This window comes from Prionailurus viverrinus, chromosome A3 (genome assembly GCF_022837055.1).
Source record: "Prionailurus viverrinus isolate Anna chromosome A3, UM_Priviv_1.0, whole genome shotgun sequence".
Taxonomy (NCBI): Eukaryota; Metazoa; Chordata; class Mammalia; order Carnivora; family Felidae; genus Prionailurus; species Prionailurus viverrinus.
The window spans coordinates 15,213,940-15,241,221 of record NC_062563.1 but is presented as its reverse complement, the minus strand read 5'-3'; the positions used below and the strand labels follow the sequence as shown (position 1 = coordinate 15,241,221).

The window sequence follows — 27,282 nt, the reverse complement described above, 5'->3', positions numbered from 1 at the left end:
AAGAAGAGGCCTGAGGGTCCCACTCCTGAGGCTTGAGAGAGACTTCTGGGGCAAGTCGGTTGAGCTCCCACCCTCCTCTGCCCTCGCCACCTGAGCAGCAACATTTCAGTGTTCTCAGAAAGGATGGATTGCCTAAGGTGCCATAATCCTGCAGCCATGCTCAGACCCCCTAGCTCTCTCTCCTCATCCTAGCCCTCAAACAGCACAGACAAGAAGGTCAGCATGAGCCTTTACTGGGGACAAGCAGCACCGAACACCATTGCCCAAATCCACGGCTATATTCCCACGCTCAGGGCAGCAGCAGGAACAGAAGCAGAGCAGGGAGGGCAGTGAGAGCCCCCCGGAGGGTCACAGCCCCAGGATATCTCCCTCTCCTGGCAGCCAGAACAAGCCCCCTGTAGCAGCTCAGGACAGCTAGGACACCCGGGTCTCTGCAAAAAGAAGGAACATCAGGTCACAATGTGCCTTCCTGGCTCCAGCTCCCCCCTACCCTAGAGAGGTTTCCCTTCTACACCCTAGAGAAGCATGGCATACGTTGCTCCGCAAAGCCTCGAATGGTGCCCTGCTTCCCAGATAATCCAGTCCAAACTGGTGGTGAAGACTCTACTCCTTCAGATACCAACCTCATATCTCCTGGCATGAAAGCAGCCCAGCTGTCCCTTCACCCACACTTGCCCCACCCCCACCCGGTTCCCCAAACATGGCACACACATTCCACCCTCTGTGCCTGCTAACCACCAGACTCGCTGTCCAGCGTGTACTCTGTGCTATTCTTCCTCTGTCACTGCCCACCTAGCCTTTAGGACCCAGATCAGATCCCACTTCTGGCAGAAAGACCTTCCTAAGGAGCCACTCCCACACAGAGAGCCTAGAAGCCCCAGCTCGTCTATTCAAGGATTCTCATCTGTGACACATGACCTTTTTCTCCCAACTAGCCTCTGCAGGGCAAGAACTTGCCTCGACCTTCTGAAGCCCCCTGCCCGGCACCTAAGCCAGTGCTCGGCACCTAGCAGTTAGGTTGGCTGTTTTCAGCAATGACAGGCTGTACTCACCTAATTCAGAATCAGACCTGAGGGTCCAGCTGGGGTTTGTGGCCAGTTCGGCTCGCAGAATTGGTGGGACACAGAAGCGGCCGCAGCCTGACTTGCAGCACTTTTCCCCGGCCTGGCAGTTCTCATCCGTCATGCAACTGACGATGCACAAGCCCACCAAAATATTTGGACAATCACCACTCCGCCCTGCGAGATAAACAGGCACAGGTAAAGAGACAGGACAGTCAACTCCATGGACTCCACGTTCCGACTGGCACTGAGACTCAGAGGCTCCAGATGAATCCATCCCTGACTGTAACTAGATCTTAACCAAACATCTGGCTGAGAAACCAGGAAGCTACAGCCTCTGAGAATAGGCAGGTCCCCAAGAGAGCATCTGGACCAATAGTTTTCAAATGGCATCTCAGATTTCCCTATGGTGGCCCCTCGGGGCTTGACGGCTCTGTGGGCGGGGCTGCTTGGAGTCTGTCAAGACCACCACTCTCTCCCCCACACCTGGGCCTTATAGTGTTACTTCTTCAGGGAGGCCTTGTCTGCCAGACAAGGTTTGGGGCCCTGCTTTGTGTGCCTTTCATCAGAATTTATTACGATGCCTGATCCGTCTACCTTCCCTGATAAACTCTAAGCTACATAAGGAAGAGAATCTGTCTTCAGAACCTTGAACCCTGCCTGGGAATCCACATGTTGTCTAAAAACAACATCTGAGCCAGTGATTCTGAAATGGAGTTCTACAGGGCCACGTGGGTGCTTCAGTCAGTTAAGCGTCTGACTCTTGATGTCAGCTCAGGTCATGATCTCGTGGTCGTGAGATCAAGCTCACTTCAGGCTCTGCACTGTCCGGGCAGAGCCTGCTTGGAATTCTCTCTCTCTCCCTCTCTCTCTGCTCCTCCCCAACTTGTGCACTCGTGCACGCGCGCTCTCTCTCTCTCTCTCAAAATAAATAAACTTAAAGAAAAATTTTTTAATGGAGTTCTACAGTCTGGTACAAAAGGAGCATTCAAACAGATGTATTTGTTTTTTAAAATATATTGAAGAGGGGCGCCTGGGTGGCTCGGTCGGTTAAGCGTCCGACTTCGGCTCAGGTCATGATCTCATGGTCCGTGGGTTCGAGCCCCGCGTCGGGCTCTGTGCTGACAGCTCAGAGCCTGGAGCCTGTTTCAGATTCTGTGTCTCCCTCTCTCTGTGACCCTCCCCCGTTCATGCTCTGTCTCTCTCTGTCTCAAAAATAAATAAACGTTAAAAAAAAATTTTTTTTTTAATATATTGAAGAAACAAAGAAATCAGAGCAGCAATGCTTTTATCTGTTGCATACGTGTTGCTAAGAAATCAGTCAGAAAATCCTGATCTTGGGCAACTCCCTCACTTTACAAATGAAGAAGCTGGCTCAATGAGAGGAGTTTGCTTCCCTGAGGTCACAGAGCCAGTCGGCAGCAGAATGAAGCCCAGAAGCCACACTGCCCATCTTCCAGCCTCAGGACCCTTCCTACTAACCCACACTGCCTTCCCCTAGTTCTTTCAATGCCAACATGGGCCCCTGGGCCCTAGAAAGAGGGGTTGCTTTGGACTGGGGGGCTAGGAGGACAGGAAGCATGAGAACTCTCACCACCACCCCCCCTCCAGAAAGGGAAAGACAGGAAGGCCAGAGATGGCTCCCTCCCCATCCCACCCTGGAACTCAGGACTTCTTCCCCAAGGAGCCAACATACCTCCCTTAATGTCTCCACGGCAGGAGTGGCCACAGCCGGTGCTACAGCATTTAAGCCCCTGGGGGCAGGACACGTCCCCATCACACAGCTCCTTACACGGAAGGGGGTCAGCTGGACATTCACCTCCAGGCTCTGCCATAGAATCATAGCATTGGGGCCCAGAGGTGTTCAAGCCCAGTGTTTCTGGTTATTTTCACTGTGACTCTTGAGTGCAAAATACATCTTTCATTGTGTATGTTAATTCGTATGCATGCCTCAAACGTATATATTTATGTACACACATGTATATACTCTATAGTCTATTTCTTCTTTTTTTTTAATGCTGGCCGTCAACTACTAAACTGATCTCAAGATTCGCAGTCTGGGAAACACTGCTGAGGTCTAACCCACTGTGGCAAACGTACCTATTGCCAGCCCCACAGTCACTCTCCGTCCCTCCTTCCTGTGGTAGGTGGTGGCCCCCAGTGAGCCACACCTCCCATACTGTCTCTGGGCTGGGCTGTAAGGGACTTGCTTTGACCAACAGGACACCAGCAAGTGTGATGCAGGCAGAGGCGTGGTAAGCACTTGCATACTGGGGCTCATCCTCTTAAAACAATCCCCCCACCACCACCGCCTCCTTGGAAACCAGCCGCTATGCTGTGAAGCAGCTTGGGCTCCACTGCAGAATGATGAGATGCCCCAAAGAGAGGCATGAAGAGAGGCATCCTGAACATTCCAGCCACCATCAAGTTCCCCGCTGAGCTCCCAGCTGCAGGCAGCTTCATGAGTGACATGGCTGCACCATGTAGGTTATGAGAACTAAGCTCAGCCAACCCACACAGCTGTGAGAAAGAGTCAATTGCTGGGATTTTAAGCCACTAAGTTTAGGAAGTGTTTGTTATGCAGCCATGGACAACAGAAACACTTGCTAATAAAGCCACAGGCTTGTGCAGTCAATGAGCCCAGCCAGCTACAGTGAGTTGCTTCCCCATATTACCTTGTAACTAGAGGGACCAGAAATGAAGACATAAGCTGGGAAAATTCTGCATTCCCGACCCAGGTAATGCCCCTTTCAAACTGCTTCCTGGCTTCACTTTCTTCCAGTGCAAAGACAGACATAACACAGGGAGGTAGAGCCGTCTTTTCTCAACCATGAGGCAACTACTATGAGGACAAAGTCAGGGAATGCAAAGGAGAAAGAAAAAAATAACCTCATCCTTGTTAGCATCATGGAGCCACCACACCAGCCCTGGTACCTGCTTCAGGACCTTTCGCTATGTGAGAAAAATGTTATACCAACTCCGTTAATTTTCTGTTGCACACAGCCAAACATCCCTGATGCGCCCCTTCACCACCCCTATGAAGATAATGACGCTCAGAGAAATGAAGGGGTTTGCCCAGAACTACAGAGTGAGTCAGTGGCAAAGCAGGACACAACTCAGCCTCTTGGTTTGCAAGGAAGCACTCTTTCTACTACACCATCCTTAAAACACGCAGGCACCAGGCCAGGTCCTCTGGAGCAGGCACTCCCTAAGAAGTCACACCCAAAACAAACTGATTCACCATGATTCATTCATCCCAGTGTTTGTTTCAAGTTTTTGAAATGGAGAAAAGAAGTGGCAGGCAATTAAAAGCATTGTAGAAAACCAAAGCAGGACCGGCCCAGGACCTTTGAGTAAGAACATGTGAGTACAAATGCATATGGCTGCCGGGAAGTCTGCCGTGGTGGAAAAAGCAAGTGCTGGACTCCAAGAACGTTGCAGCTGAACAATCAAGGTCTAATAACCCTGCATCCCAGGATTTTCCTGAACGGCCCCCCTTTCAAAGATTCTAGGCCAATGGCACATCACATCAAACCTGATTTTTTAAAAATTTTATTCATTTTTGAGAGAGAGAGAGAGAGAGAGAGAGAGAGAGAGAGCACAAGCGGGGAGGGGACAGAGAGAGAGGGAGACACAGACTCCAAAGCAGGCTCCAGTTTCCGAGCTGTCAGCACAGAGCCTGATGTGGGGACTCGAACCCACAAACTGTGAGATCATGACATGAGCCGAAGTCAGACACTTAACCAACTGAGCCATCCAGGCGCCCTTCAAACCTGATTTTTTATCCAGAAAATATGGCCACTGTAACTGCCGATGTACCCCTCCACACCTCCCCTCCTGTTTGACAAACACTAAAAATCTATTTAACAAAGAACAAAGCCTTTCATCCACAGTTAAGAAGGCTGGGCATAAAAACAATCTTCCTGGTGAGAAAAACCTAGCAACATAACTCCTCACGGAATTATACTGAGCAGCACCCTTCCCAGATTTCACCACTTTGCTGAGCTTGGCCCCAAAGTGACCAATGCCAGGAGCACTCTGCACTTCCTGCCCTCATCCCCGGGACCAGGCATTGAGACCAAACCTCTACTCTCTTCCACGACAGGCTTCCTTGAGGTCCCTGGGGTTTTGGCAAATACGAGAAGCATTGAATGGACTCTTGGAAAACAGGCTAAAGCCCTGAGGGTCAGAACATATGCCCTTTGACCAGGGCCCAGCATGGGCCCCCATGTCTGATGCCTAAATCCCTACCAATAATTCCCTACTCTCAGCTCAAACACTGGAAAGGGGTGTCACGACCTCCAAGCCGGACTATCCCATCCTTGTACTTTATACTCAACTGAAATCTGGCTTTCTAGAAGTTCTATCCATTGGCCCTTGTCCTATCCCCAGAGACCTGAGGAAAACATGGCTTGTGCCATCCCCCTTAGATAGGATCCTCTGCCCTTCACCATCTCAGCTTTCCCAGACTAGGTAAGCTCAGTTCCTCATACCACATGGTTTCTAGGCACCTCACAGTTATCTTACCAGGAACCAGGATGAGAAATAGGGAAGAGAGTCAGGATGGGAATGGTCATCACCACCCTGCAAATATGTCTCTATCCCAAGACCCCAAGCTATCACCAAAAAAAAGTGGAATAAAAAAATGAAGCCCAGGAAATACTCGGACATAGGCTTTACTGCTGCCCCAGCTCCAACCTTCCACTATGTCTGAGGGAAGGACTCCAGGTGCTGGCAGAAAAGTAAAACCTCAAAACTTCTGAAGCCAAGACAGGCCCTCAGAGCTATCAAACCTACTTCTCTTGCAGACAGACAGACAGACATCCAGGAAGAGGGGGCAGGATTGGCCTGAGGTCAATGGTGGCAGAATTGGGTCCCAAATTCCCAGCCCTGACACTAGATCCGGTGCCCTTTAAACCACATCATTATGACTCCCTACATTCCACGAGGATTACCCAAAAATGAATCAATAAGAGCTAGGACTTGCTTAGCTCAATTCTGACAAAAGAAAAGACCTAGTGGTAGAAAGTGTTAGGGATTAGGAAAATGTATCAATAAACCAGTGTGTTGAGAGTCTCAAAGACAACTCCTAGGCTGGGTGATTTGCTAGGATTCACAAGACTCAGAGTACAGTTGGACTCATGGCCATGATTTATTACAGCAGAAGGATACAAAGCAAAATCATCCAAGGGAAAAGGTGCATGAGGCAAAGCCCAGAAGAAACCAGGCACCAAGAGTCTTCTTCCGGTGGAATCACATGACACATGAAAACACACGTGAAGTGTTGTCTACCAGGAATGCTCACGAGAGACTCAGGGTTTTTACAGGGCACTCTCTGCCTAGCAGATACGACTCTTACCAGTTACGGTGGTAGGAACACTCTCAAAAATCTAACTTCCCAGAGCCAGCCAGGGCCAATGTTACAGGCAGGCCTTTCTAAGAACATCAATCTCAGGCCTGCTACATTAACTCTTTTCTCAACAACCAGCAGTGAGGTTTCAGGAAAAGGTCACCCAAGCACACAGGGAGCCCATGCCACCCATCTGTCCAAAGGATATAATACACATGTTGTAATAAGCAAAACAGTGGTCACAGGTGATGGAGAGTGATCACGTTTCATGGTGTGAGAGAGGGGACCATGAGGGATCCAAAGGAGACAACTCTTAGACCATAATCTGAATCTTTGCTCCAATACCTCTTCCTCCCCAAGTGCTCCCATCACTCAACTTATTCAAGCCACACACCTAAGCACTGTTCTTGACACTTCCTCTCCCTCAGCACCCACACCCACTTACTTCTTCACCTGTCAACTCGACCTTGAAAAGTACTCCAAGTCTGCCAGTTTCCCACGTCCACACCATCACCACCCTGGTCTAAACCGTGCTCACCTCTCCCCCAGCCTGCCACAACAGCCTCTTAACTGGCCTGCCATCTGCTACATTTGCCCCCATCCATTCTTCATACACCAGCAGGGTGGTGATTTTAAAATGAAAACCGGGGACATCTGAGTGGCTAAGTTGGTTGAGCATCCGACTCAATTTTAGCTCAGGTCATGATCCCAGGGTCGTAGGATGGAGTTCCCCATCAGGCTGTGCTCTGAGCATGGAACCTGCTCAGGATTTTCTCCTCTCTCTCTCTCTCTCTCTCTCTCTCTCTCTCTCTCTCCCCCCTCCCTCCCTCTGCCCCTCCCCTGCCCATGTGCATGCTTTGTCTAAAAACTAAAATAATTTTTTTAAATGAAAACTGGACCAGGACTCTCCTTCCACACTTCTGTACTTCCAATGAGCAAATAAGTGAGTGAGCAAACAGGCCAGGCTTCAGACAGGTGGAAGGCTGAACAGGGAGGCACTGGCATCACAGTCTGAGCTGTTAAGCATTATTTGGTAGGTTTTGTTCCGGCTTTTTAAATACATTTCTTCCAAACCGTATGATACAGACTGAATGTTCGTATTCCCCTAAAATTCCTATCTTGAAATCTAACCCGCAATGTGATGGTTTTAGGAGATGGGGCCTTCGGGAGGTGACGAGGTCAGGAGAGGGGAGCCCCCATGAATGGGATGATGCCCGTATTGCCCTTCCGCCATGTGAGGTCACGGTGAAAACACGGCAGTGTGTGAACCGGGAAGCTGGCCCACACCAGACACTGACTACGCTGGCACCTTAATCTTGGACTTCTCAGCCCCCAGAATCATAAGAAATTAATTGCTGTCATTTATAAGCTACTCAGCCCATGACACTCTGTTAGCGCAGCCCAAAGGACTAAGACACTACATTACCACACTTTGAGGTAAACTTCCTCATCTCCACTTTTACAGATGACAGAGGTGAGGTTCAGAGAGATGAAAGGACTTGCCCGAGGCCACACAGAAAGCAGAGAAGCCAAGACTCAGATGCAGGCGCAGACGAGAACTGCCTGAGGGGAGCAGGTCCCAGAGTCTGCCCTGAGCCCCCTGGAGGCTTGACTGTCCCTCCACTGTACGGAACAGACCAGCACTGACGATGGTAAACCTCTGGCAATGTCAGAACTGAGGGAAAGCAGGAACCACCCAGAGCCCAAGACAGACGGCTTCCTGTGACCTTGAGTATAGCAACCAGTCCCATTGGGTGAGTGGGCCAGTGCAGGACTGAAGCTATAGAAAAGTCATGAACTATGGACACAGCAACCAGGATCGCTTCCGGCCAGTCTAGGAACCCCACTCGGCCAGTGCACTCTGGGAGATCTTCAGGGGGATCACTAATGCAGCCTGCCTGGCTCGAAGGGAAGAGGAATCCCCATCAGGGCTGGCCAGGCCCCAGAGCAGCTCACAAAGTGCCTTGCCTGGGTGCCAGCCTCACCCTCGGCCCCCGTAATTCAGCCAGCAGCTTCACACACTGGGAAGATTGTGCTGGGCCCTACCGGCTGGCAGGGAGTGACCCGCCTAACACAGATTCCCAGGCTCTGTTTCCAGAGCTGGGCCTCAAGAGTCCTGGCAAGGAGTACAACCCTCTATTCTCTTTTATGGGCAGGGCGCCCAAAAGATCTGCCTAAGCCAGACACAGCCCCACTGGGTTACAGGGAAGGGGCCCACCGCCTGGGGAGGTTTGGCCAGAAGGAAAGAGATTGTCACATGTTGTGGAGTTTCAGGGTCTCAGAGAGGGAGTGATCAGGGGAGGAGAAAGCAATCCTGATTCGCGACAAAAGGAGTTGGTTAGAAACTGTACTCCTGATGAAGCCCGCCTTAGTAGGCGAGAGGAAGGAAGCTAATGTGTAATGTATTACTAAACACCTTACATACTTTGAATCATTGCAACAACCTCCGAGGCTTATTCTTTCCATTTTATAGAGAAGGGAACTGAGGCTCGGGGAAGCAGAAGACACTTGACCAGGGACACGCTGGCCAGTAACTGGTGAGCCTTCAGGTTTGAACCCGGCTCTCTGACAACCAAAACCTACTCTTTTCTACTGTAATATTCTGCCACATGCACTCAGAGGAGAGAATGGTTCCAGTTTCTTCAGAAAACATAATGGGAGGAATGATGTAAGACCCCATTTAAGACAACAAAGAAGATAATAAACCCTATCAAACGGTATTTTAAAACTATAAAATACCCTGAAACACACCAAATACACTTGGACAGTGGGAAGACAAAGATTCAACATAAAAATATCAGCTGTCCCTAAATTAATGTATACATCTAACACCTCTCCAATAAAAATAGCCTCTGTACGGGGGGGGGGGAGTGATAGACAGTATGATAATAAAATATATTTGGAAGCACAAACAAGCAAAATTAACCATAAAAATCTGGAAACAAGAGAGAAATGAGAAGGGGCTAGACACAGGAGACAGACACATCGTCAATTCCTAATACCTTTGGCGGGGGCGGAGGGCAGGGGAGGGCCTCTCAGGGAACAAAGGAGGAGGCAAGCAATCAAGCAGAAAGTTCTGTCACTTCCACCTCCGGACCTCCAAATTCTCTCCACTGTGTCACCTTTCCTGCGTCCCCACTGCCAACCCCCTGGTCTGACTGGACTCCATCCTCAGCAAGAAGCATCCGGTCCCTCCCTGTCTCTACTCCAACCGTACCAGCTTTCTTTCAATTTCTCTAATGTGGCAAAGCTCCTGGGATGCTCATCACACCCTTCGCCTGGCTAACCTCAACTCCAGGTGAAATGTCACTGCCCCAGACAGGCCTTCCTTGACCACCCAGTCCAAAGCCAGCACCCCCTCTTTCTATCTCTCAGCACCCATTAGTTTTCCTCCATATCCTTCTCACAGTTGGAAAGTATATGTTCACCTGCTCATCTGGGAAACCTCTTTCTCCCGCACCAGACCATGAGCTCCAAGAAGGCCGGGATGGGAGCCCCTTTGTTAACCACAATATGCCCGGAGCCCATGCTAGATCTAGGAAACAATAAACATTCAACAAATAATTGGTGAAGACATAATGTGTAAACGGAGAATTTGGGGCATAAGAATCCTGCAAAAGGCAGGAGAAATCTCTTTCAAACACCTCTCTACCAGAACCAGAATAAAACAGGGCACATTTCCAGTAGGAGATGGCCATCCTAGGTGCGGACAGAGGGGACATAAGGCCTCAGAAGCAAGTGAGCAGGGAAACGCTTGCTGCCTTGCATAGGTACCGAGATTCTATCTTGCTGTCTCCCTGCAGATTCTCGAACTAAGAATTAATAGAGAAGACTGCAGCTGACAAGGGGAATTGAGAATTAGCCAACAGCTTTCAAATCTGCCTGCCAATAAGGACACGCCAAGATTTCCATTCCGGCAGCCTCCTCTGCCTGCCTGGACCACATACCACAGATCACCATGGCTGGTAACCCTTCGTCTATCTTTTTTTAGAAAAGTTCTCAGAACATGGCAGGCACTTAATTATTGTTTTTCAAAGTAAAGTAAAACCAGCAATAACATGGTATGGGCTTATTTGAGAAAGAAACAAGCAGGCCCCCAAAGAGCCCATGGGGCCCGAGGTAGTGCTTCTTACCCAGCTTTGGTTGAGAGACTGGGACCACACAGCTCTTGTTGCAGCCAAACGCGCAGCATTTCTTTCTACCTGGACAAGTCTCATCAGTGACGCACCTTTGGAGACAGGATTGTTTCCGAACAGCCCTGGGACAATCTCCTTTCCTCCCTGTAGCAAAAAAGGGAGACAGCCACACACTCAAAAAAGAGAGAGAGAGAGATAATGGTGCCCGGTGGCACCCACCGGTGTAGCAAAAGGGAAAATCAAAGCAAGGAAGCCCTGAGCTTCTTTAGGACTCTCAGCTCTGGTGCTAGAGCAGAGACAGTGATAACAGCTCACATTTACTATAAGGTTTACAGAGTTTACCTGTGCCAGGAACCTCTCATTTGATCCTCACAACAATTATCCCCATTTTACACATGAGAAAATTGAGGCTTAAAAGCTTAACACTTACAAAGAGCTGTTTAAAGCTTACCTAAGGCAATCACTTCTCGGCCTTTTGGCTAAGATCAAGTGTAAAGCTTACCTGAGGCATGGAAAGCCTGCTTGCCTCGGGGGTCTACTCTTTTGATCACTACCTTTTTTTTTTTTTTAATGTTCATTTTATTTTATTTTATTTTAATTTTTTTTTCAACGTTTATTTATTTTTGGGACAGAGAGAGACAGAGCATGAACGGGGGAGGGGCAGAGAGAGAGGGAGACACAGAATCGGAAACAGGCTCCAGGCTCTGAGCCAACAGCCCAGAGCCCGACGCGGGGCTCGAACTCACGGACCGCGAGATCATGACCTGGCTGAGGTCGGATGCTTAACCGACTGCGCCACCCAGGCGCCCCAATGTTCATTTTATTTTTTAAGAGAGAGAGAGGGAGACAGAATGTGAGCAGGGGAGGTGCAGAGAGAGAGAGGGAGACACGGAATCCGAAGCAGGCTCCAGGCTCTGAGCTGTCAGCACAGAGCCTGACATGGGGCTTGAACCCACGGACCACGAGATCATGGCCTGAGCCGAAGTCAGACACTCAACCAACTGAGCTACCCAGGTGCCCCTTTTGATCATCTACCTTTAACAGGCTTCCCTGCACAACTTTGCCCTCCAGTCTTCACAGGAACCCCAAGTTCAAATAAAAGACAGAGGGGCACCTGGGTGGCTCAGTCAGCTAAGCATCCGACTCTTGATTTTGGCTCAGGTTATGATCTCACAGTTTGTGGGTTCGAGCCCCGCGTTGGGCTCTGCACTGACCGCACAGAGCCTGCTTAGGATTCTCTCTCTCTGCCCTTCCCGCACTCATTCTCTCTCTCTCTCTCTCTCTCTCTCTCTCTCTCTCTCTCTCAATAAATAAATAAACATTAAAATAATAACAATAAGGGTGCCTGGGTGGCTCAGTCAGTTAAGTGCCTGACTTTGGCTCAGGGCACGATCTCACGGTTCGTGGGTTCAAACCCCATATTGGGCTCTGTGCTGACAGCTCAGAGTCTGGAGCCTGCTTCAGTTTCTGTGTCTCTCTCTCTGCCCCTCCCCTGCTCATGCTCTGCGTCTCTCTTTCTCAAAAATAAATAAACATTAAAAAAGTAAAAATAAATAAATAAATAAAATAACAATAAAAGACAGAGATCATCTGTTATGTGTTCTTTCCTGATAAAAGACAAAGAACTGGGAACTGAGTGATTAGAGACCCCAAAAGGGGGAGGAGGGTCTGCAAGCAAGCTAGATCTCAAGAACCAATCCAGGGGCACCTGAGTGGCTCAGTTGGCTGAGCGTCTGACTTTCGCTCAGGTCATGATCTCGCAGTTCGTGGGTTCAAGCCCCATATCTGGCTTTGCTCTGCCTGCTTCAGAGTGTCTCCCTCTCTCTTTGCCCCTCCCCAGCTTGCACACACGTACGCTCTCTCTCTCAAAAATAAACATTAAAGTTCTGACTCATTTGGAGAACTGGATGCTTGAGTCTGAGAAGGGGCCAACAGGAGGGCCTTTAAATTTGCTTGTACTTCTCAATGGTTGTCTTTTTACTTTTCTAGCATGATTATTCTAGAAGCCTACTTGGGGCAGTGCCCTTTCACAGATCAGTGTCTAATCTGGTGACCGAAAGGCTGAAGTTGGGAACTTAGCCTCTTGGAGAAGTGCTGTTGAGACTTCTGGGTCGCCTAGATAGTGGCTCCTGCCACTTGAATCTTTGGGCAGCAATGAGGAGTGAAGAGCCATGTCCTTTCTCCCTGGCTCCTATGGATTTTGCTAACGAGAGGATGTGTCTTATTTGGTGTTGAGCAAATCGTAGGAACTTCATCTAGCTGTCCTGCATTAACCTGTGAGCAGCGTTGAACTTGAGAGAAAAAACTGCATAGAAATTTTGAGATATTTAAATATCATTCAGACCACTTGGCTTCATTGTAATCAAATACTTGGTCTTGTCAAAAGGATTCTAATAAAATGCTTTAGAGCAAAAAATAAATAAATAAAATAAAATAAACATTAAAAAAAGAGAGAGAGAGAGAGCAATCTAGGAGGTAGGAAGCTCTCCAGGTCTTTCTAGCCCAGAGGCAACACCTGGATTTTGCCCGTCCAGCCAACATACCCTTCGGAATGCCTCCTCGGCAGACCCGACCACAGCCGTTGCTGCAGCACTTCTGCCCAGCCGGACATGATTCGTCCCCCCAGCACAGCTCTTTGCACAGGTTCTTATTAGGAGGGCATTCTCCTTCTTTCACTGCAAAAGATAGCACGCGAGATTGAGGGAACTGGCTGGGCCTCAAGAAACAGGGAATGAAAGCCAAGTGCACTTCAAGGATTTTTCAGGCTCTGCAAACATTCCTATCCAATATCTCTGCAACCACTTTCTCCTCCCCCCACACAACCAGTGACACGCGCCCACCACGACTAAACAACCAGCCACTTTGTGGATAAAGAGAGGGAAAGGTTGGGGTGACCTTGTTCCCATTTAAGGAGCCCTAGGGAAAACCTAGAACCTCTAGTAAGCCAGACTGGAAGTCCTACCTCCGAGCCAGGAAGACCTACCCCGGCTGTCCTGAGAATCTACACATCCAGTCCTGTCCTACAGGGATCACCATTTCCACAAATAAGGACTCTCACTTCAGAAAGAGGCAGGGGATAATTTCTCCTTAGTCACTTTCTATTACTGTCAGCCAAGGAATCCAAGTAATAGCTCACCATGCTCTCCAGAAGCCACCCAGGATATCAGGGACCCAAGAGCAAGAAATGCCTTCAGGAGGAAAAGGCAGCTCAACATGACGATGGTGCTGAGAAGTGAGATGAGCACTTAGTCCAGGCCGGAGGTATACACCTTGCCCAGAGCATCAACCAAAGGAAGGGCAGGACTAGGAGACTGGCCCAAACCCAGCCCCAAAGTCTCCCCTTGTGCAATATCCCCCAGGATGTCTTCTCCTGACAAAAAGAAAAGTGACTGGTCGCTGGTGTGTGGGAAAATTCCTGGCACTCCCAAAAGGCCCATGTGATGATGGTGATCAGACTCTGTAATGCAATACACACAACATCCCTGGACAATGATGAGGAACCTGTTCAGTAGCTGGGGAAATGTAGGGAGGGCCACTAGATAAAGGAGCCTCTGGAAGGACCCAGCCGCAACCAAAGTGACAGAGGGAAGGACCAGAGACACGACTTAATAATAACCAAAGCTAATAAAATGTACTGTGGCTCCTGTTCATCCTAGCAACCCAGAAAACAGAGAATGGAACAGACTACTTAGAAACCAGCAAACACACACACACACACACACACACACACACACACACACACACACAAAACAAAAAACAAAAAACCTACAGTAAAGCCATGTTTGAGTTTGTTCACAACTAATACAAATGCACCAAAAACCTACATCTTGGTCCCTCTAGCCATACAGGCCATTTTTGGATTGTGTGAAAGCAAGCTGACAGAATCCAAAAGAAATTGCTATGACTCAAGTAGTCTAGACAATATATACCCTCCTTTCTTTATCTCCTCTTCCTCTGCTTGTTTTTACTTTATCTGTCTGTACTATTTGCGACTTTAGGCAGGCATGATATTTAATGGTATCCTCTGACGCTGCTTAGCCCAGTAAGGTTAAAGGGCAGAGGAAATTCAAGGCCCAAAGTAAAAATCTCCTTAATAGAGCCAGAGTTTGGTGCCATATAGTTGCCTCATCGTTTTAAGGCTGATGTGGGAGCACGGAGATAATTAACATTTGTTGATGACCTAACATCTGCTTTATTTGTATTATTTATTTTAATCCTCACAATAATCTTGCAGAGGTAAGAAAGGTGATTCAGAGGGGTTGAGAAAGAATGCCCAAGGTCATTAAGCTAGTAAGTAGTGGCTACCAGAATTTACTAATAGTAACAATAGATGACATTGCCTGAGGGTTTACTTGCGACACAGTTCTAAGTGCTCTCCATGAATTAACTGCATGTAGTTAATCCTCACTGCAATCTTATAGGTTAGGTACTATTATCCCCACTCTACAGATGGAAAAACTGAGGCACAGAAAGAACCGTGGGTCAGTTAGTAGTAGACCAAAGGTAGGCAGCCCAATTGCATAGTCAATGTTGTTAATCACCATATCATATTGAATTGGAACTCAGATATTTCTACATGTAAAACTCGTGTACTTTTTACTCCCCCATATTGTGACCTGGTAAAAGGAACTTTCTCTACCACCCATAAATCGATCCAGTTCTCTTCACGGACCTCTTACCTCTAAGCCAGAGCTAAGAGGAGCTCCATAGCTGTTAACCCCTTGCATCCCCTGCCCATCCCAGAATCACCCCTCTGGGGATAGAAGCCCAGCTCCCTGGGGCTTGGGGAGTCCACGGCCCAAGACTCAACCTTCATTATGATGCCTTCAGATGCTAGAGGCAGCCCCTGGCGTCTAGGCCTGGAGGGCCCCGGTGGGTAAGCGTTTGGGACGGCATGGGCCAGACCCCCTCTTGTTGGGTTATCGGGTCCTCGTAGTAGGCCCACTCCCTCCATTCCGTAGGGGATGAGTACGAGGCATATTAAATTCTACGGCTTTCAAAGACTGGACTGTAGGCGCCGCTGTGCTCCCCTCCGCTCCCCAACCCCAGCCCAGGGAGCCTGCTGCCCTCCTCCTGCCCCACACTTCTCCACCGGCCTTGACCCAACGGGGAGCGTTCTGGGACCAAACACCCACAGCCTACACGGGAGGCGCGGCCCCGCCCCGGACGCAGCCCCGGCGACCGCGCACTCAGCGCCTGTAGGCGTCTCAGACCCTGGAGAGACGCAGCCGTTTGGTTCCCATGGAAACGCCGCAGCTCCCCGCGGCGCGCTTCCGGGCCGGCGAACGGCGCGCTGCGATGACGTCACGAGGCCACTTTCCGGCCGGTGGTAGAGTCGGTCTGAAGTTGCGGGGGCCGGGGGAGCCATGGGGGCCACTGGCGACGCCGAGCAGCCGCGGGGACCCAGCGGGGCAGAGCGGGGCGGCCCCGACCTGGGCGACGCGGGCGCAGCGGGGCAGCTGGTTCTCACGGTGAGGGCGCCCCCGGGGAGGCCGGGGCTGGGCCTGGGCTCGGGCCGGCTGGGCCTCGGGCTCCCGGGACCCTGGCCCGCGGGTGAGAGAACGCGGCGGCTGGTGCTGCTGCCCAGGGAGTTGGTGTTTTCGCAGTCCAACGACCTGGATTCAAATTCTGATGCCGCCTTTCTAGCTAGGTGACGTGAGCAAGTCCTGCCAACCCCTGAGCTCCAGTTTCCTCTTCTGTAAAATGGAGATGATTAGTGCCTGCCTCATAAAGTTGTGGGGATGGGGTGTAAGTACGAGGAAAGCGCCCAGCACACCACCTGCCCCAGAGTAGCCAGCCCCTCGGTAAACACTGGTTACCTTCCTCCTGCCGTTCCAGAAAAGGTGGGGTTGGGACCTTTCGAGGCAGGAAACTTTTCTTCAGTTCCTCCTCCCGGGCGGGGCCTTTCAACCGCTGCCCTCCCGCCAACCCCGTCCCAGAGAAGCGGGGATGTTTACGTTTAAGTTCATCTCCACCCTCCACCCCAGTGTCATGGACCTCAGTGACACCCGTTCCCTTGGTCCCCACAGAACCCTTGGAACATAATGATAAAGCACCGGCAGGTGCAGCGAAGGGGCCGCCGCTCACAGATGACGACAAGGTAAGGCTGGTCTTGCGTATTTACCTCCCAGGCATTGGCTTGGATGGCACCTTTGGGGTCCCCACTGCACCGAGCTGAGAAGAGATAATGAGCTATTGGAAAGAGCACTGGACTAAGAAAGAGGAGACTAAGATTCTGTAACTCTGTGTGACCTTGGTTGAATCATTGTCTCCTCTGAACTGATGTACCAAGTGAGGGGTAGTCATGGATTCAACCGTGCCTAAGATCCCTAACACTCACTGGCTCTGTGGTTGAGGGCTATAAAGAGATCCAGAGGGACGCCTGGGTGGCCCAGTCGGTTAAGCGTCCAACTTCGGCTCAGGTCATGATCTCATAGTTCATGGGTTCCAGCCCCTCATTGGGCTGTGTGCTGACAGCTCGGAGCGTAGAGCTTGCTTTGGATTCTGTGCCTCTCTCTCTGCCCGTCCCCTACTTACTCTCTCTCTCTCTCAAAAATAAATAAACATTAAAAAAAAAATTAATAAATATACTGCTAAAAAGAAAGAATAGCATGGAGGTTCAGAAAAAAGTGGGGCTAGTAGTATTTATCTCCGTGAAGGGAGAGAGTACAAGATAGGCCTATAGGATGTGGATTATATTTCTTGACTTGGGTAGTGATTAAATGGATGTTCACTAAAACTATTTGTTAAAGTGGGGCGCCTGGGTGGCGCAGTCGGTTAAGCGTCCGACTTCAACCAGGTCACGATCTCGCGGTCCGTGAGTTTGAGCCCCACGTCAGGCTCTGGGCTGATGGCTCAGAGCCTGGAGCCTGTTTCCGATTCTGTGTCTCCCTCTCTCTCTGCCCCTCCCCCGTTCATGCTCTGTCTCTCTCTGTCCCCAAAAAAAATAAATAAACGTTGGGAAAAAAAAAATTAAAAAAAAAAAAACTATTTGTTAAAGCATATAGATTTTGTATTTCATAAAACACTTTAAGAATAATGCTCATTTCGGGGCACCTGGGTGGCTCAGTAGGTTGAGCGTCTGACTTGGGCTCAGGTCATGATCTTGCTGTCTGTGAGTTCGAGCCCTCCGTCAGGCTCTGTGCTGACAGCTCAGAGCCTGGAGCCTGGTTCGGATTCTGTGTCTCCCTCTCTCTCTGCCCCTCCCCCGCTCGTGCTCTGTCTCTGTCAAAAATAAATAAAACATTAAAAAAAAGAAAAAGAATGCTCATCTCATGGGCAAAAGACATGAATGTCTTCTCCAAAGAAGACATCCAGATGGCCAATCGACACATGAAAAAATGCGCCACATCACTCATCATCAGGGAAATACAAATCAAAACCACAATGAGATACCACCTCACACCTGTCAGAATGGCTTACATTAACAACTCAGACAACAACAGATGTTGTCGAGGATGCGGAGAAAGAGGATCTCTTTTGCACTGCTGGTGGGAATGCAAACTGGTGCAGCCACTCTGGAAAACAGTATGGAGGTTCCTCAAAACATTAAAAATAGAACTACCCCATGACCCAGCAATTGCACTACTAGGCATTTATCCAAGGGATACAGGTGTGCTGTTTCGAAGGGGCGCATGCACCCCAATGTTTATAGCAGCACTATCAACAATAGCCAAAGTATAGAAAGAGCTCAAATGTCCATCGATGGATAAATGGATAAAGAAGATGCGGTATATATATATATATATATGCATACACATACACACAGACACAATGGAGTATTACTCAGCAGTAAAAAAGAATGAAATCTTTTGCAACTACGTGGATGGAACTAGAGGGTATTATGCTAAGTGAAATTAGTCAGAGAAAGACAAATATCATATGAGGGATTTAAGATACAAAACAGATGAAAGTAAGGGAAGGGAAGCAAAAATAATATAAAAACAGGAAGGGGGACAAAACATAAGAGACTCTTAAATATAGAGAGCAAACAGGGTTGCTGGAGGGGTTGTGGGAAGAGGGATGGGCTAAATGGGTAAGGGGCATTAAGGAACCTACTCCTGAAATCATTGTTGCACTATGTGCTAACTAACTTGGGTGTAAATTAAAAAATTAATTTTTTTAAGGGGCGCCTCGGTGGCGCAGTCGGTTAAGCGTCCGACTTCAGCCAGGTCACGATCTCGCGGTCCGTGAGTTCGAGCCCCGCGTCAGGCTCTGGGCTGATGGCTCAGAGCCTGGAGCCTGTTTCTGATTCTGTGTCTCCCTCTCTCTCTGCCCCTCCCCCGTTCATCCTGTGTCTCTCTCTGTCCCAAAAATAAATAAACGTTGAAAAAAAAATTTTTTTTTAATTAATTTTTTTAGAAAAGTAATGCTCATTTCACAGGTTATTATGAAAATGGAATAAAGCCATACATCTATGTAGTGCATACTACATCTGGGCACATAGCTTGTTTTCAGTAGAAGCTATCTATTATTCTCATTAAAGGAGTTTGTGTCAGGGGCGCCTGGGTGGCTCAGTTGGTTGAGCGTTCAACTTCAGCTCAGGTCGTGATCTCATGGTCTGTGGGTTCGAGCCCCGCATCAGGCTCTGTGCTGACAGCTCAGAGCCTGGAGCCTATTTCGGATTCTGTGTCTCCCTCTCTCTGTGCCCCTCCCCTGTTCATGCTCTGTCTCTGTCTCAAGAATAAATAAACATAGGGGCACCTGGGTGGCTCAGTCGGTTGAGTGTCCAACTTCAGCTCAGGTCATGATCTCATGGTTCGTGGGTTCGAGCCCCGCGTCAGGCTCTGCACTGACAGCTCAGAGCCTGGAGCCTGCTTCGGATTCTGTGTCTCCCTCTCTCTCTGCCCCTCCCTCACTCATGCTCTGTCTCAGAAATAAATAAACATTAAAAAAAATTTTTTTTAATAAATAAATAAAGGAGTTTGTGTCAATAATTGGCTGAGCAGACCAGGAAAGATATGTTTGGGACATGATCCCTAACTATGTCTCCTTCCTGAATGCAGTTTCACAGATCCTGCTATCTCCATGGACCTCCTCCGAGCTGTTCTCCAGCCTAGCATCAATGAGGAGATCCAGACTGTCTTCAACAAGTACATGAAGGTGAGAGGGACACAGCAGTAAAAAATTAAGGACAAAGATTCACGGACAGGTCTTTCCTGCATCACAATCCCTCTGGCTCTCTCTAGTGCACAGATGTGTAAAGGTTTCCTATTCTGAATCCCTGAGAACTTTTCTCCCCTCTTTGGGGGGTAATTTGAATACCTCTTTGTCAAGTCATTATGAGCATAAAATGATTTAAGTGTAATGTGCTCAACACTGTGCTTTGAACAAGTGTTTTTATTTGTTTAGTAGTATCACCATTATTATTATTTAAAATTCCTTTTGGGGCACCTGGGTGGTTCATTTGGTTAAGCATGTAACTCTTGGTTTTGGCTTAGGTCATGATCTCATGGTTCATGAGTTCAAGCCTCACGTCAGGCTCCGCACTGATGGTGCAGAGCCTGCTTGGGATTCTCTGTCTCCCTGTTTCTCTGCTCCTCCCCCCACCCCATCTCTAAATTAATTAAAATTTTAAAAATTCCTTTCTAGACCTATAAATAAACGTCTACATGACTCTACCTGATTGTCCCATAGATATTTCAAACTCAACATATTCAGAACTGAACTGTTTTTCTTCCTAAACCTTTTCCTCTTCTTGTATTTGTTTAATCATTCAAGAAGTATTTACTGAGAACCCACCATAATAGCAGGCACTGTTCAAGGCACTGAGGATGTAGCAATGACCAAAATGACAGTGTCCTTGTTCTCTTTAAACTGATATGTACTGCATTAGGAACACCAGAGAGAAGGGGGAGAGTGACCAGTGGGGAGCAGTTCTAGTTCATAGAGTGTATCTAGGAAAGCCACACGTGAGCAGAGACTTGAATAAAGTGAGGAAAATACAAGCTATGTGGACACATCAGGGAAAAGCAGTCCAGGTAGAGGGAACAAGGGCAAAATCCCTGAGGCACTAGTGTGCTTGGCACATTCAAAGCAACAAAGTCAGGGCCCCTGGCTGGCTCAGAAGAGAAGGCTGGCTGGCAACTCTTGATCTCGGGGTCATGAGTTCAAGCTCCATGTTGGGTGTAGACATTACTTAAATAAAACTTTGAAAAAAAAAAGAGCAACAAAGTTGCCTGTGTGGCTAGAACCAACTGAGCCAGTAGGAGGGTAATGAGAGGTAATCAGAGAGGAAATAGGGGCCCCTTTCATGCAGAACCTTTGAGGCCACAGTAAGGACTTTGGGGTTTACTCTGAGTAAAATAGAAGCTCTTGGAGAGTTTTGAGCAGAGTACTTATCTGAATTTTTTTTTAATTTTTTTAATGTTTATTATTGAGAAACAGGGAGACACAGAGTGTGAGCCAAGGGAGGGGCAGAGCGAGAGGGAGACACAGAATCTGAAGCAAGTTCCAGGCTCTGAGCTGTCAGCACAGAGCCCGACGCAGGGCTCGAACTCACAAATGATGAGATCGTGACCGGAACTGAAGTCAGATGCTTAACCGACTAAACCACCCAGGCACCCCTGATCTGAATATTTTTAAAGGGTCACTCTGATGTGAAAAGAAGCAGCTGCAGGAGGACCAGTTAGGAGGTTTGAGATGATAGTGGCTTGAGTGTTAACAGTAAAGGTGTTGGGAGTCAGATTCCATGTGCATTTTTTTAAAGTTTTTATATATTTTGAGAGAGAGCCCATGAGCGCACACACATGCTTGTGCATGAGTGGGGGGTGAGGATGGTGGGGGCAGAGAGGGAGAGAGAATCCCAAGCAGGCTTAGCTGTGTCAGCACAGAGCCCAACGTGGGCCTTAATCCCACAAACCACGAGACTGTGACCTGAGCCGAAATCAAGTCAGATGCTTAACTGACTGAGCCACCCAGGCACCCCAGATTCCGTGTGTATTTTATTTTATTTTATTTTATTTTATTTTATTTTGTTTTGTTTTGTTTTGTTTTGTTTTGTTTTGTTTTGTTCTGTTCTGTTCTGTTCTGTTCTAATGTGTATTTTAAAGGTGCCAGCAAGATTTGCTGGCAATTCAGATGTGCGGGGTAAAAGAGCAGAAGTAAACAATTTCTGAGTTATCTGCCCTGGGCAGCTATAAAAATAGCATTGCCACTGACTTGCTATGAGGAAAGCAGGAACGAGCGAGGGAATCGGGAGCTCAGTTTTGGAGCTCAGTGTGAAGTTTGAATGGGACTACCATTCAGTTAGAAACTGGAAACCAAGAACTCTGCCTTTCCTTCACCTTCCCCATCCAGTCACGGAGTCCTGTACCTTCCACTTCATCATCCGTCACACATGCCTTCATCACCCGTCTTCTTCCTTGCCTCTGCCTTGGTTCAGGCTTTCATCTTCTCTCACCCAGGCTCTAGCTGTAACTGCTGCTCTTTCAACTCACCTTCCATACAGCTGCCAGTGACATCTAAGGTGTACATCTAAGGGTGTCGCTTCCCTATTTAAAATCCCTCGGTGACTTTCCATTGCCTTCTGGGTGAAATCGAGATTCCTTAACATGGCATATATGGCCCACTGTGATCAGACCCCAGCCACACCTCCCCATATACCCGGTTATTACTACCCCTAAATATTGCATGTTCCAGAATGCACCATGTATTCTCATGCCTGCACACGTTTACATATGCAGAAGTAAAGAGGTTAATCCACTAGGAAAAGGCTAGGCCAGGAGTCAGTCTAGGATTGCCGGTCTCCAAAGCCCTTTCCTTATCATTTCCCAATAGTGGATACCGTGATTCAAGAACTTTCTCTCCTGGACAAATGCTGGATGAACACAATTTGTGGCTCTGTGCTCCCTTCATGTAGTCTGTCGAGATACCTCCTTATTGGGGCACTTGGGTGGTTTAGTCGGTTAAGCGTCCAACTCTTGATTTCAGCTCGGGTCACGATCTCATGGTTTGTGTTATCGAGCCCCACATCCAGCTCTGGGCTAACAGCACAGAACCTGCTTGGAATTCTTTCTCTTCCTCTCTTTCTGCTCTACCCCCTGCCCCCCCCCCCCCCATTCTCTCTCTCCCTCTCTCTCTCTGCTCCTCCCCCACCTCGTGCTCTCTGTCTCACAAAATAAATTAATAAACTTAAAAAATGTATATCTCCTTATCACCCTTGTTTTCAGATAAGAGACTTGATTATATCACTGCTTCAGATAAGTTCACACTGTTGATTGACCTCTTCTGTCTATCCATTGTTTTAAAAATGTTTAGGGTAGTAACTTCTAGCCATGACTGATCTTATCTGAGACATTGTTCATCTGTTCATCGTTATTGATTTGTGTGATGACTAAATGCATCCCTCTTTTTAAAAGAAATAGCCTAATAATATAGTTCATAAAATAGATTGATGGATGGACAAAGGGATGAATAAATAGATATGTTATAGCAAATGTAACAAGATGTTAATTATAGACTCCACGTGGTAGATGTTAGCTAGTCACTGATTGAATAATTGTTTCAATTTTACGTTTGAAGTTTTTCATAAGAAAATATTGGGGGAAAAATAATACAAATATTTTGAAAAGTAAAAACCTAAAGTCACTTAAACCTCCCAGAGATACCAAACTGTTAACAGGGACTACATAGTCTCCCATACTTATTTGTGTGTGTGTGTGCGTGTGTGCGTGTGTGCGCGCACGCGCGTGCGCGCACACCTATGTTCAAAAACTACGTGGCATCATTTTACACACACTGTTCTGCAACTCAGTATTTTCATTTAACAATATAATTTGGTCCTGGTTTTAGGTCAGTACATAATAGCTCACCCTGATTCTTTTTCTTTTTTTCTTTTTTTTAAGTAATCCCAGTGCCTACCTTGGGTCTTGAACTCACGACCCTGAGGTCAAGAGTCACGTGCTCTACTGCCTGAGTCAGCCAGGCGCCCTGTCGCCCTGATACTTTTTTTTTTTTAAGTTTATTTATTTTGAGAGGGAGAGAGAGAATCCCAGGCAGGCTCCTCACTGTCAGCGAGGTGAAATCCCACGAACCATGCGATCATGACCTGAGCCAAAATCAAGTCGGCGGCTGCCTAACCCAACTGAGCCACCCAGGTGCCCCACCCTGATTCTTTTATAATAGTTGCAGAATAGTATATTGTATGGATGTACCACAACTAGATAGTCTCAAGAACATTCAGATTATTTCAAATTTTTGTCTATTACAAACAGTGCTACACTGTGTACATCTTTGAGTGTACATCTTTATTCGCTTGTGAGAGTTTTTCTGGAGGATAAATTTCTAGCGATGGAATTGGTGGATAGAAAGGAAAACATTTTTTGCCCCGAGAAAAATTTCTCTCCAGAAGGTCGTACAATTTTGTATTTCTCCCAGCAGCATTTGCGAACACCTTATTCAGGACCAAATTTCATTCTCAGGTCCAGAGATCACTTACAGTCACCCCTGTATATTCATCACACTGCCATCTCCCCTGCTGGCTGTAAAGAATCCAGACTGTTTTAACTAGCTTTCACTTAGCCAATACTCAACACTGAATACCAGCATTAATCTCTAGTTCTTAGGGTTTTGTTCTAAAGTGAAACTGTGACCATTCATTTAATTTGGCCTGAAGAATTTTCCTCTTCATCTCGTGAGATTTCTAATCCACACTTTCTCACTCTTTTCCTTGGCTGGACATTAATAATATCAGGCATTTGGCCTTGCAAAATATAAAATGTGGGTGCCTGGGTAACTCAGTTGGTTAAGCATCTGACTCTTGATTTCAGCTCAGGTCATGATCTCACCATTGATGATTTTGAGCCCCACATAGACTCCATGCTGACAGTGTGGAGACTGCTTAGGATTTTCTCTCCCTCCTGTTCTCTGTCTCTCAAAATAAATAAAATAAACTTAAAAAGCAGGGGGTTGGGGGGGCATCTGGGTGATTCAGTCGGTTAAGCACCCAACTTTGGCTCAGGTCATGATCTCATGGTTCATGGGTTCGAGCCCAGCATCGGGCTCTGTGCTGACAGCTCAGAGGCGGGAGCCTTCTTCGAATTCTGTGTCTCCCTCTCTCTCTGCCCCTCCCCTGCTCATTTTCTGTCTCTCAAAAATAAACCAACATTAAAAAAAAAAAAAATAGCTGAATACAGATACTGATAGATTCATTTTTCAAGAATTATTTTAAATAAAATAAAATGAAAGTATATCTCCTTGAGGGTGCCTGGCTGACTCAGTAGAGCACATGACTCTTAATCTCAAGGCCCCCAAGTTGGGGGGCACGGAGCCTACTTAAAATTTAAAAAAAAAATTTTTTTAACATTCATTTTTGAGAGACAGAGGCAGAGTGCAAGTGGGGGAGGGGCAGAGAGAGAGGGAATCACAGAATCTGAAGCAGGCTCCAGGCTCTGAGCTGTCAGCAAAGAACCCAACGCAGGGCTCGAACTCATGAATTGCAAGATCGTGACCTGAAGTCGGACGCTCAACTGACTGAGCCACCCAGGTGCCCCAAGCCTACTTAAAATAAAAAAAAAGAAGAAAAGAAAGAAAGTACATTGCCACAGTAGGAGCAGTGATTATAGATGCCAGCATTTTTCTGTAACACTCTTTTAGGACACAACTTGGACTCTTACTGTGAATGTGTTCTCAGTGACTCCATCTGAGGCCGCTCATCACCTGTCCCTCAGTGTTTTCAGGCTCCAGCTCTCCCTCTTCCCCCATAGAGGAACCTTCTGCCTTCCCTTTCCCCAGCTGATTGGGACTTCTGGTGTCCTGGGGCCCTGGCCAGGTCTCATGCTGTCCATCCCACACATTTCTTTCAGATAGGGCAAAAAATTCAGTGAGGACCTTCTACGCTCGGGATCTTTCCTGGCCTGGGCTGTTCCTCTTTTCCTATACAAAGTAATACAGGTACATTGTAAAAATTGAGAGACTATAGATAAGCAAAAAAAAAAAAAAAGAAAAAAGAAAACAGTCATCCATAATATCACCACTGTTACTTTAATAAAATTTTTACAGTTCTTTTGTCTGTGTTTGCTTTATGCTGTTTTACATAAATAGACTCACTCTGTACGAAACTGTTTGATGCCTTGCTTCCTTCACTTAGCAATATGTCTTGAATGCCTTATCATGTCAAAAATATATTCTCGGGGCGCCTGGGTGGCTCAGTTGGTTAAGCGTCTCACTTCGGCTCAGGTCATGATCTCATGGTTCGTGAGTTTGAGCCCCGCATCAGGCTCTGTGTTGACAGCTCAGAGCCTGGGGCCTGCTTCCGATTCTGTTTCCCTCTCTTTCTCTCTGCCCCTCCCGTTTGCTCTCTTTCTCAAAAGGAAAGGAAAGGGATTGTTTTTTTAATTTTAGAAACAGTGAGCAGTAGAGGGGAACAGAGTGGGAGAGAGAGAGAGAGAATCTTTTTTTTCTTTTTTAAGTTTATTTATTTATTTTGAGAGAGAAGAGACAGCGTGAGCAGGGGAGAGGCAGAGAGAGGGTCCCTGAGAGAGAATCCCAAGCAGGCTCCACATTGTCAGTACAGAGCCCGATGTGGGGCTCAAACTCACCACCATGAGATCATGACCTGAGCTGAAACCAAGAGTCAACACACTTAACTGGCTGAGCCACTCAGGCGCCCCTTTCCTTACTGTGGTTTTTAATATTTGCACACTACTTCCTGGTATGGATATACCACGATTTATTTGAGCAATAATTGGACATTTAAGTTATTCTTTGGTTTTGTACTGCTTACACATTAATGCTGTAATGACCATCCTTTGGGCATCTCCATGGTTATTACCCTCCTTAAGAGAGAATAAAGTGAGGAACCTGGGATTTGACTCTAAATCTGTCTGATCTCGGGGCTCCTGGGTGGCTCAGTCGGTTAAGCATCCAACTTTGGCTCAGGTCATGATCTCGTGGTTCGTGAGTTCGAACCCCGCATCGGGCTCTGTGCTGACAGCTCAGAGCCTGGAACCTGTTTCGGATTCTGTGTCTCCCGCTCTGTCCTGCCCCTCCCCCACTCACGCTCTGTCTCCCTCTGTCTCAAAAATAAATAAACATTTAAAAAAAATTTTTTTTTTAATAAATAGATCTGTCTGATCTCAAAGCCACATTCATAATCCCTTTTCCCTTCTGTATGAGGGTAAGACAAAAGCTTCTCTTTTATATTCCATTTCCTTCAAGTTGATGCAAATTAGCAGGTCTTCTGACCTTGTCCTCTGTTCTGCTTCCCCCTAGTTCTTCCAGAAGGCAGCACTGAATGTGAGAGACAATGTGGGGGAAGAAGTGGACGCAGAGCAGCTGATCCAGGAGGCCTGTCGGAGCTGCCTGGAGCAGGTGAGACCAAAGGGGGCAAGAGATGTAGGCACAGGGTTAGTCCTCGGGGCTCTATTAAGAAATGTGATCACTTCGTTCATGGTATTTGGGGGAGCGGGGGGTGTGGTGCCTGACGAGCCACTAATATCCATCTAGGGCTTAGAGCTGCTGCTGGCAGAGAGGAGGGAAGTGGCTCCCATGTGCCAGGCTCTGTGATAGATACTTTCACGTGTATTAGTTCATTGACATCCCAGAAGGCGTCTTTTAATCCCTAGTTTACAGAAGAAGAAACTGTGGTTCAGAATAAGCAAGAGTTAGAATAACTAAGGACTGTCTCACCTCTGCAAATACTTGGTGACTTAACTCTTCAAGTAGTTATAGCCCCTTTTGGCATCATGGAGACTGTCACCCTTTCTGCCTCTCAGGGTGTGGTCAGGAGGCATGA

At 47.6% G+C, this 27,282-nt stretch overlaps 2 protein-coding genes across 6 annotated transcripts in view; one reads left to right on the top strand and one right to left on the bottom strand.

The window, feature by feature from the left end:
• Positions 1-217: 217 nt before the first annotated feature.
• On the bottom strand, positions 218-15,915 carry WFDC3 (WAP four-disulfide core domain 3). Of its 3 annotated transcripts, XM_047853209.1 has the most exons (7): positions 15,683-15,915; positions 13,684-13,772; positions 13,091-13,222; positions 10,545-10,691; positions 2,758-2,889; positions 1,053-1,238; positions 218-431 (listed from the first exon to the last, which is right to left on the bottom strand). In XM_047853209.1, exons 1-7 carry the CDS (start codon positions 15,913-15,915, stop codon positions 415-417), a joined length of 936 nt encoding a protein of 311 aa, XP_047709165.1. In that variant the 3' UTR covers positions 218-414. The 3 variants fall into 3 exon arrangements, with proteins under 3 accessions (XP_047709165.1, XP_047709167.1, XP_047709166.1); XM_047853211.1 differs by lacking the exon at positions 2,758-2,889; XM_047853210.1 differs by lacking the exon at positions 13,684-13,772 and having other exon boundaries at positions 15,690-15,915.
• The window catches only part of DNTTIP1 (deoxynucleotidyltransferase terminal interacting protein 1), a 27,237-nt gene continuing 15,841 nt past the window's right edge, over positions 15,887-27,282 (top strand). For 2 of the 3 annotated variants that reach the window (XR_007150985.1, XM_047853207.1), the window contains exons 1-4: positions 15,887-16,018; positions 16,577-16,647; positions 19,553-19,649; positions 26,760-26,858. Coding sequence is in view for 2 of the 3 variants with exons in the window: in XM_047853207.1 (XP_047709163.1) it covers positions 15,914-16,018; positions 16,577-16,647; positions 19,553-19,649; positions 26,760-26,858 (372 nt within the window). In the remaining variant the exon portion in view is untranslated. Of the gene's footprint in view, positions 16,019-16,117; positions 16,198-16,576; positions 16,648-19,552; positions 19,650-26,759; positions 26,859-27,282 lie in introns of those variants that run through there. The other variant, XM_047853208.1, reaches the window with a different exon arrangement.

What these genes read in the sequence shown, in the direction of transcription:
- WFDC3 (XM_047853209.1), bottom strand. Translation starts at nt 15,915, where the DNA reads ATGGCTCCCCCGGCCCCCGCAACTTCAGACCGACTCTACCACCGGCCG. An exon ending in CCGCGCCTCCCGTGTAGGCT is followed by an intron (nt 13,773 to 15,682) that starts GTGGGTGTTTGG and finishes CTCACTTCTCAG; the next exon opens with CACCATCGTCATGTTGAGCT. An exon ending in CCGTGGAGACATTAAGGGAG is followed by an intron (nt 1,239 to 2,757) that starts GTATGTTGGCTC and finishes TTTATCTCGCAG; the next exon opens with GGCGGAGTGGTGATTGTCCA.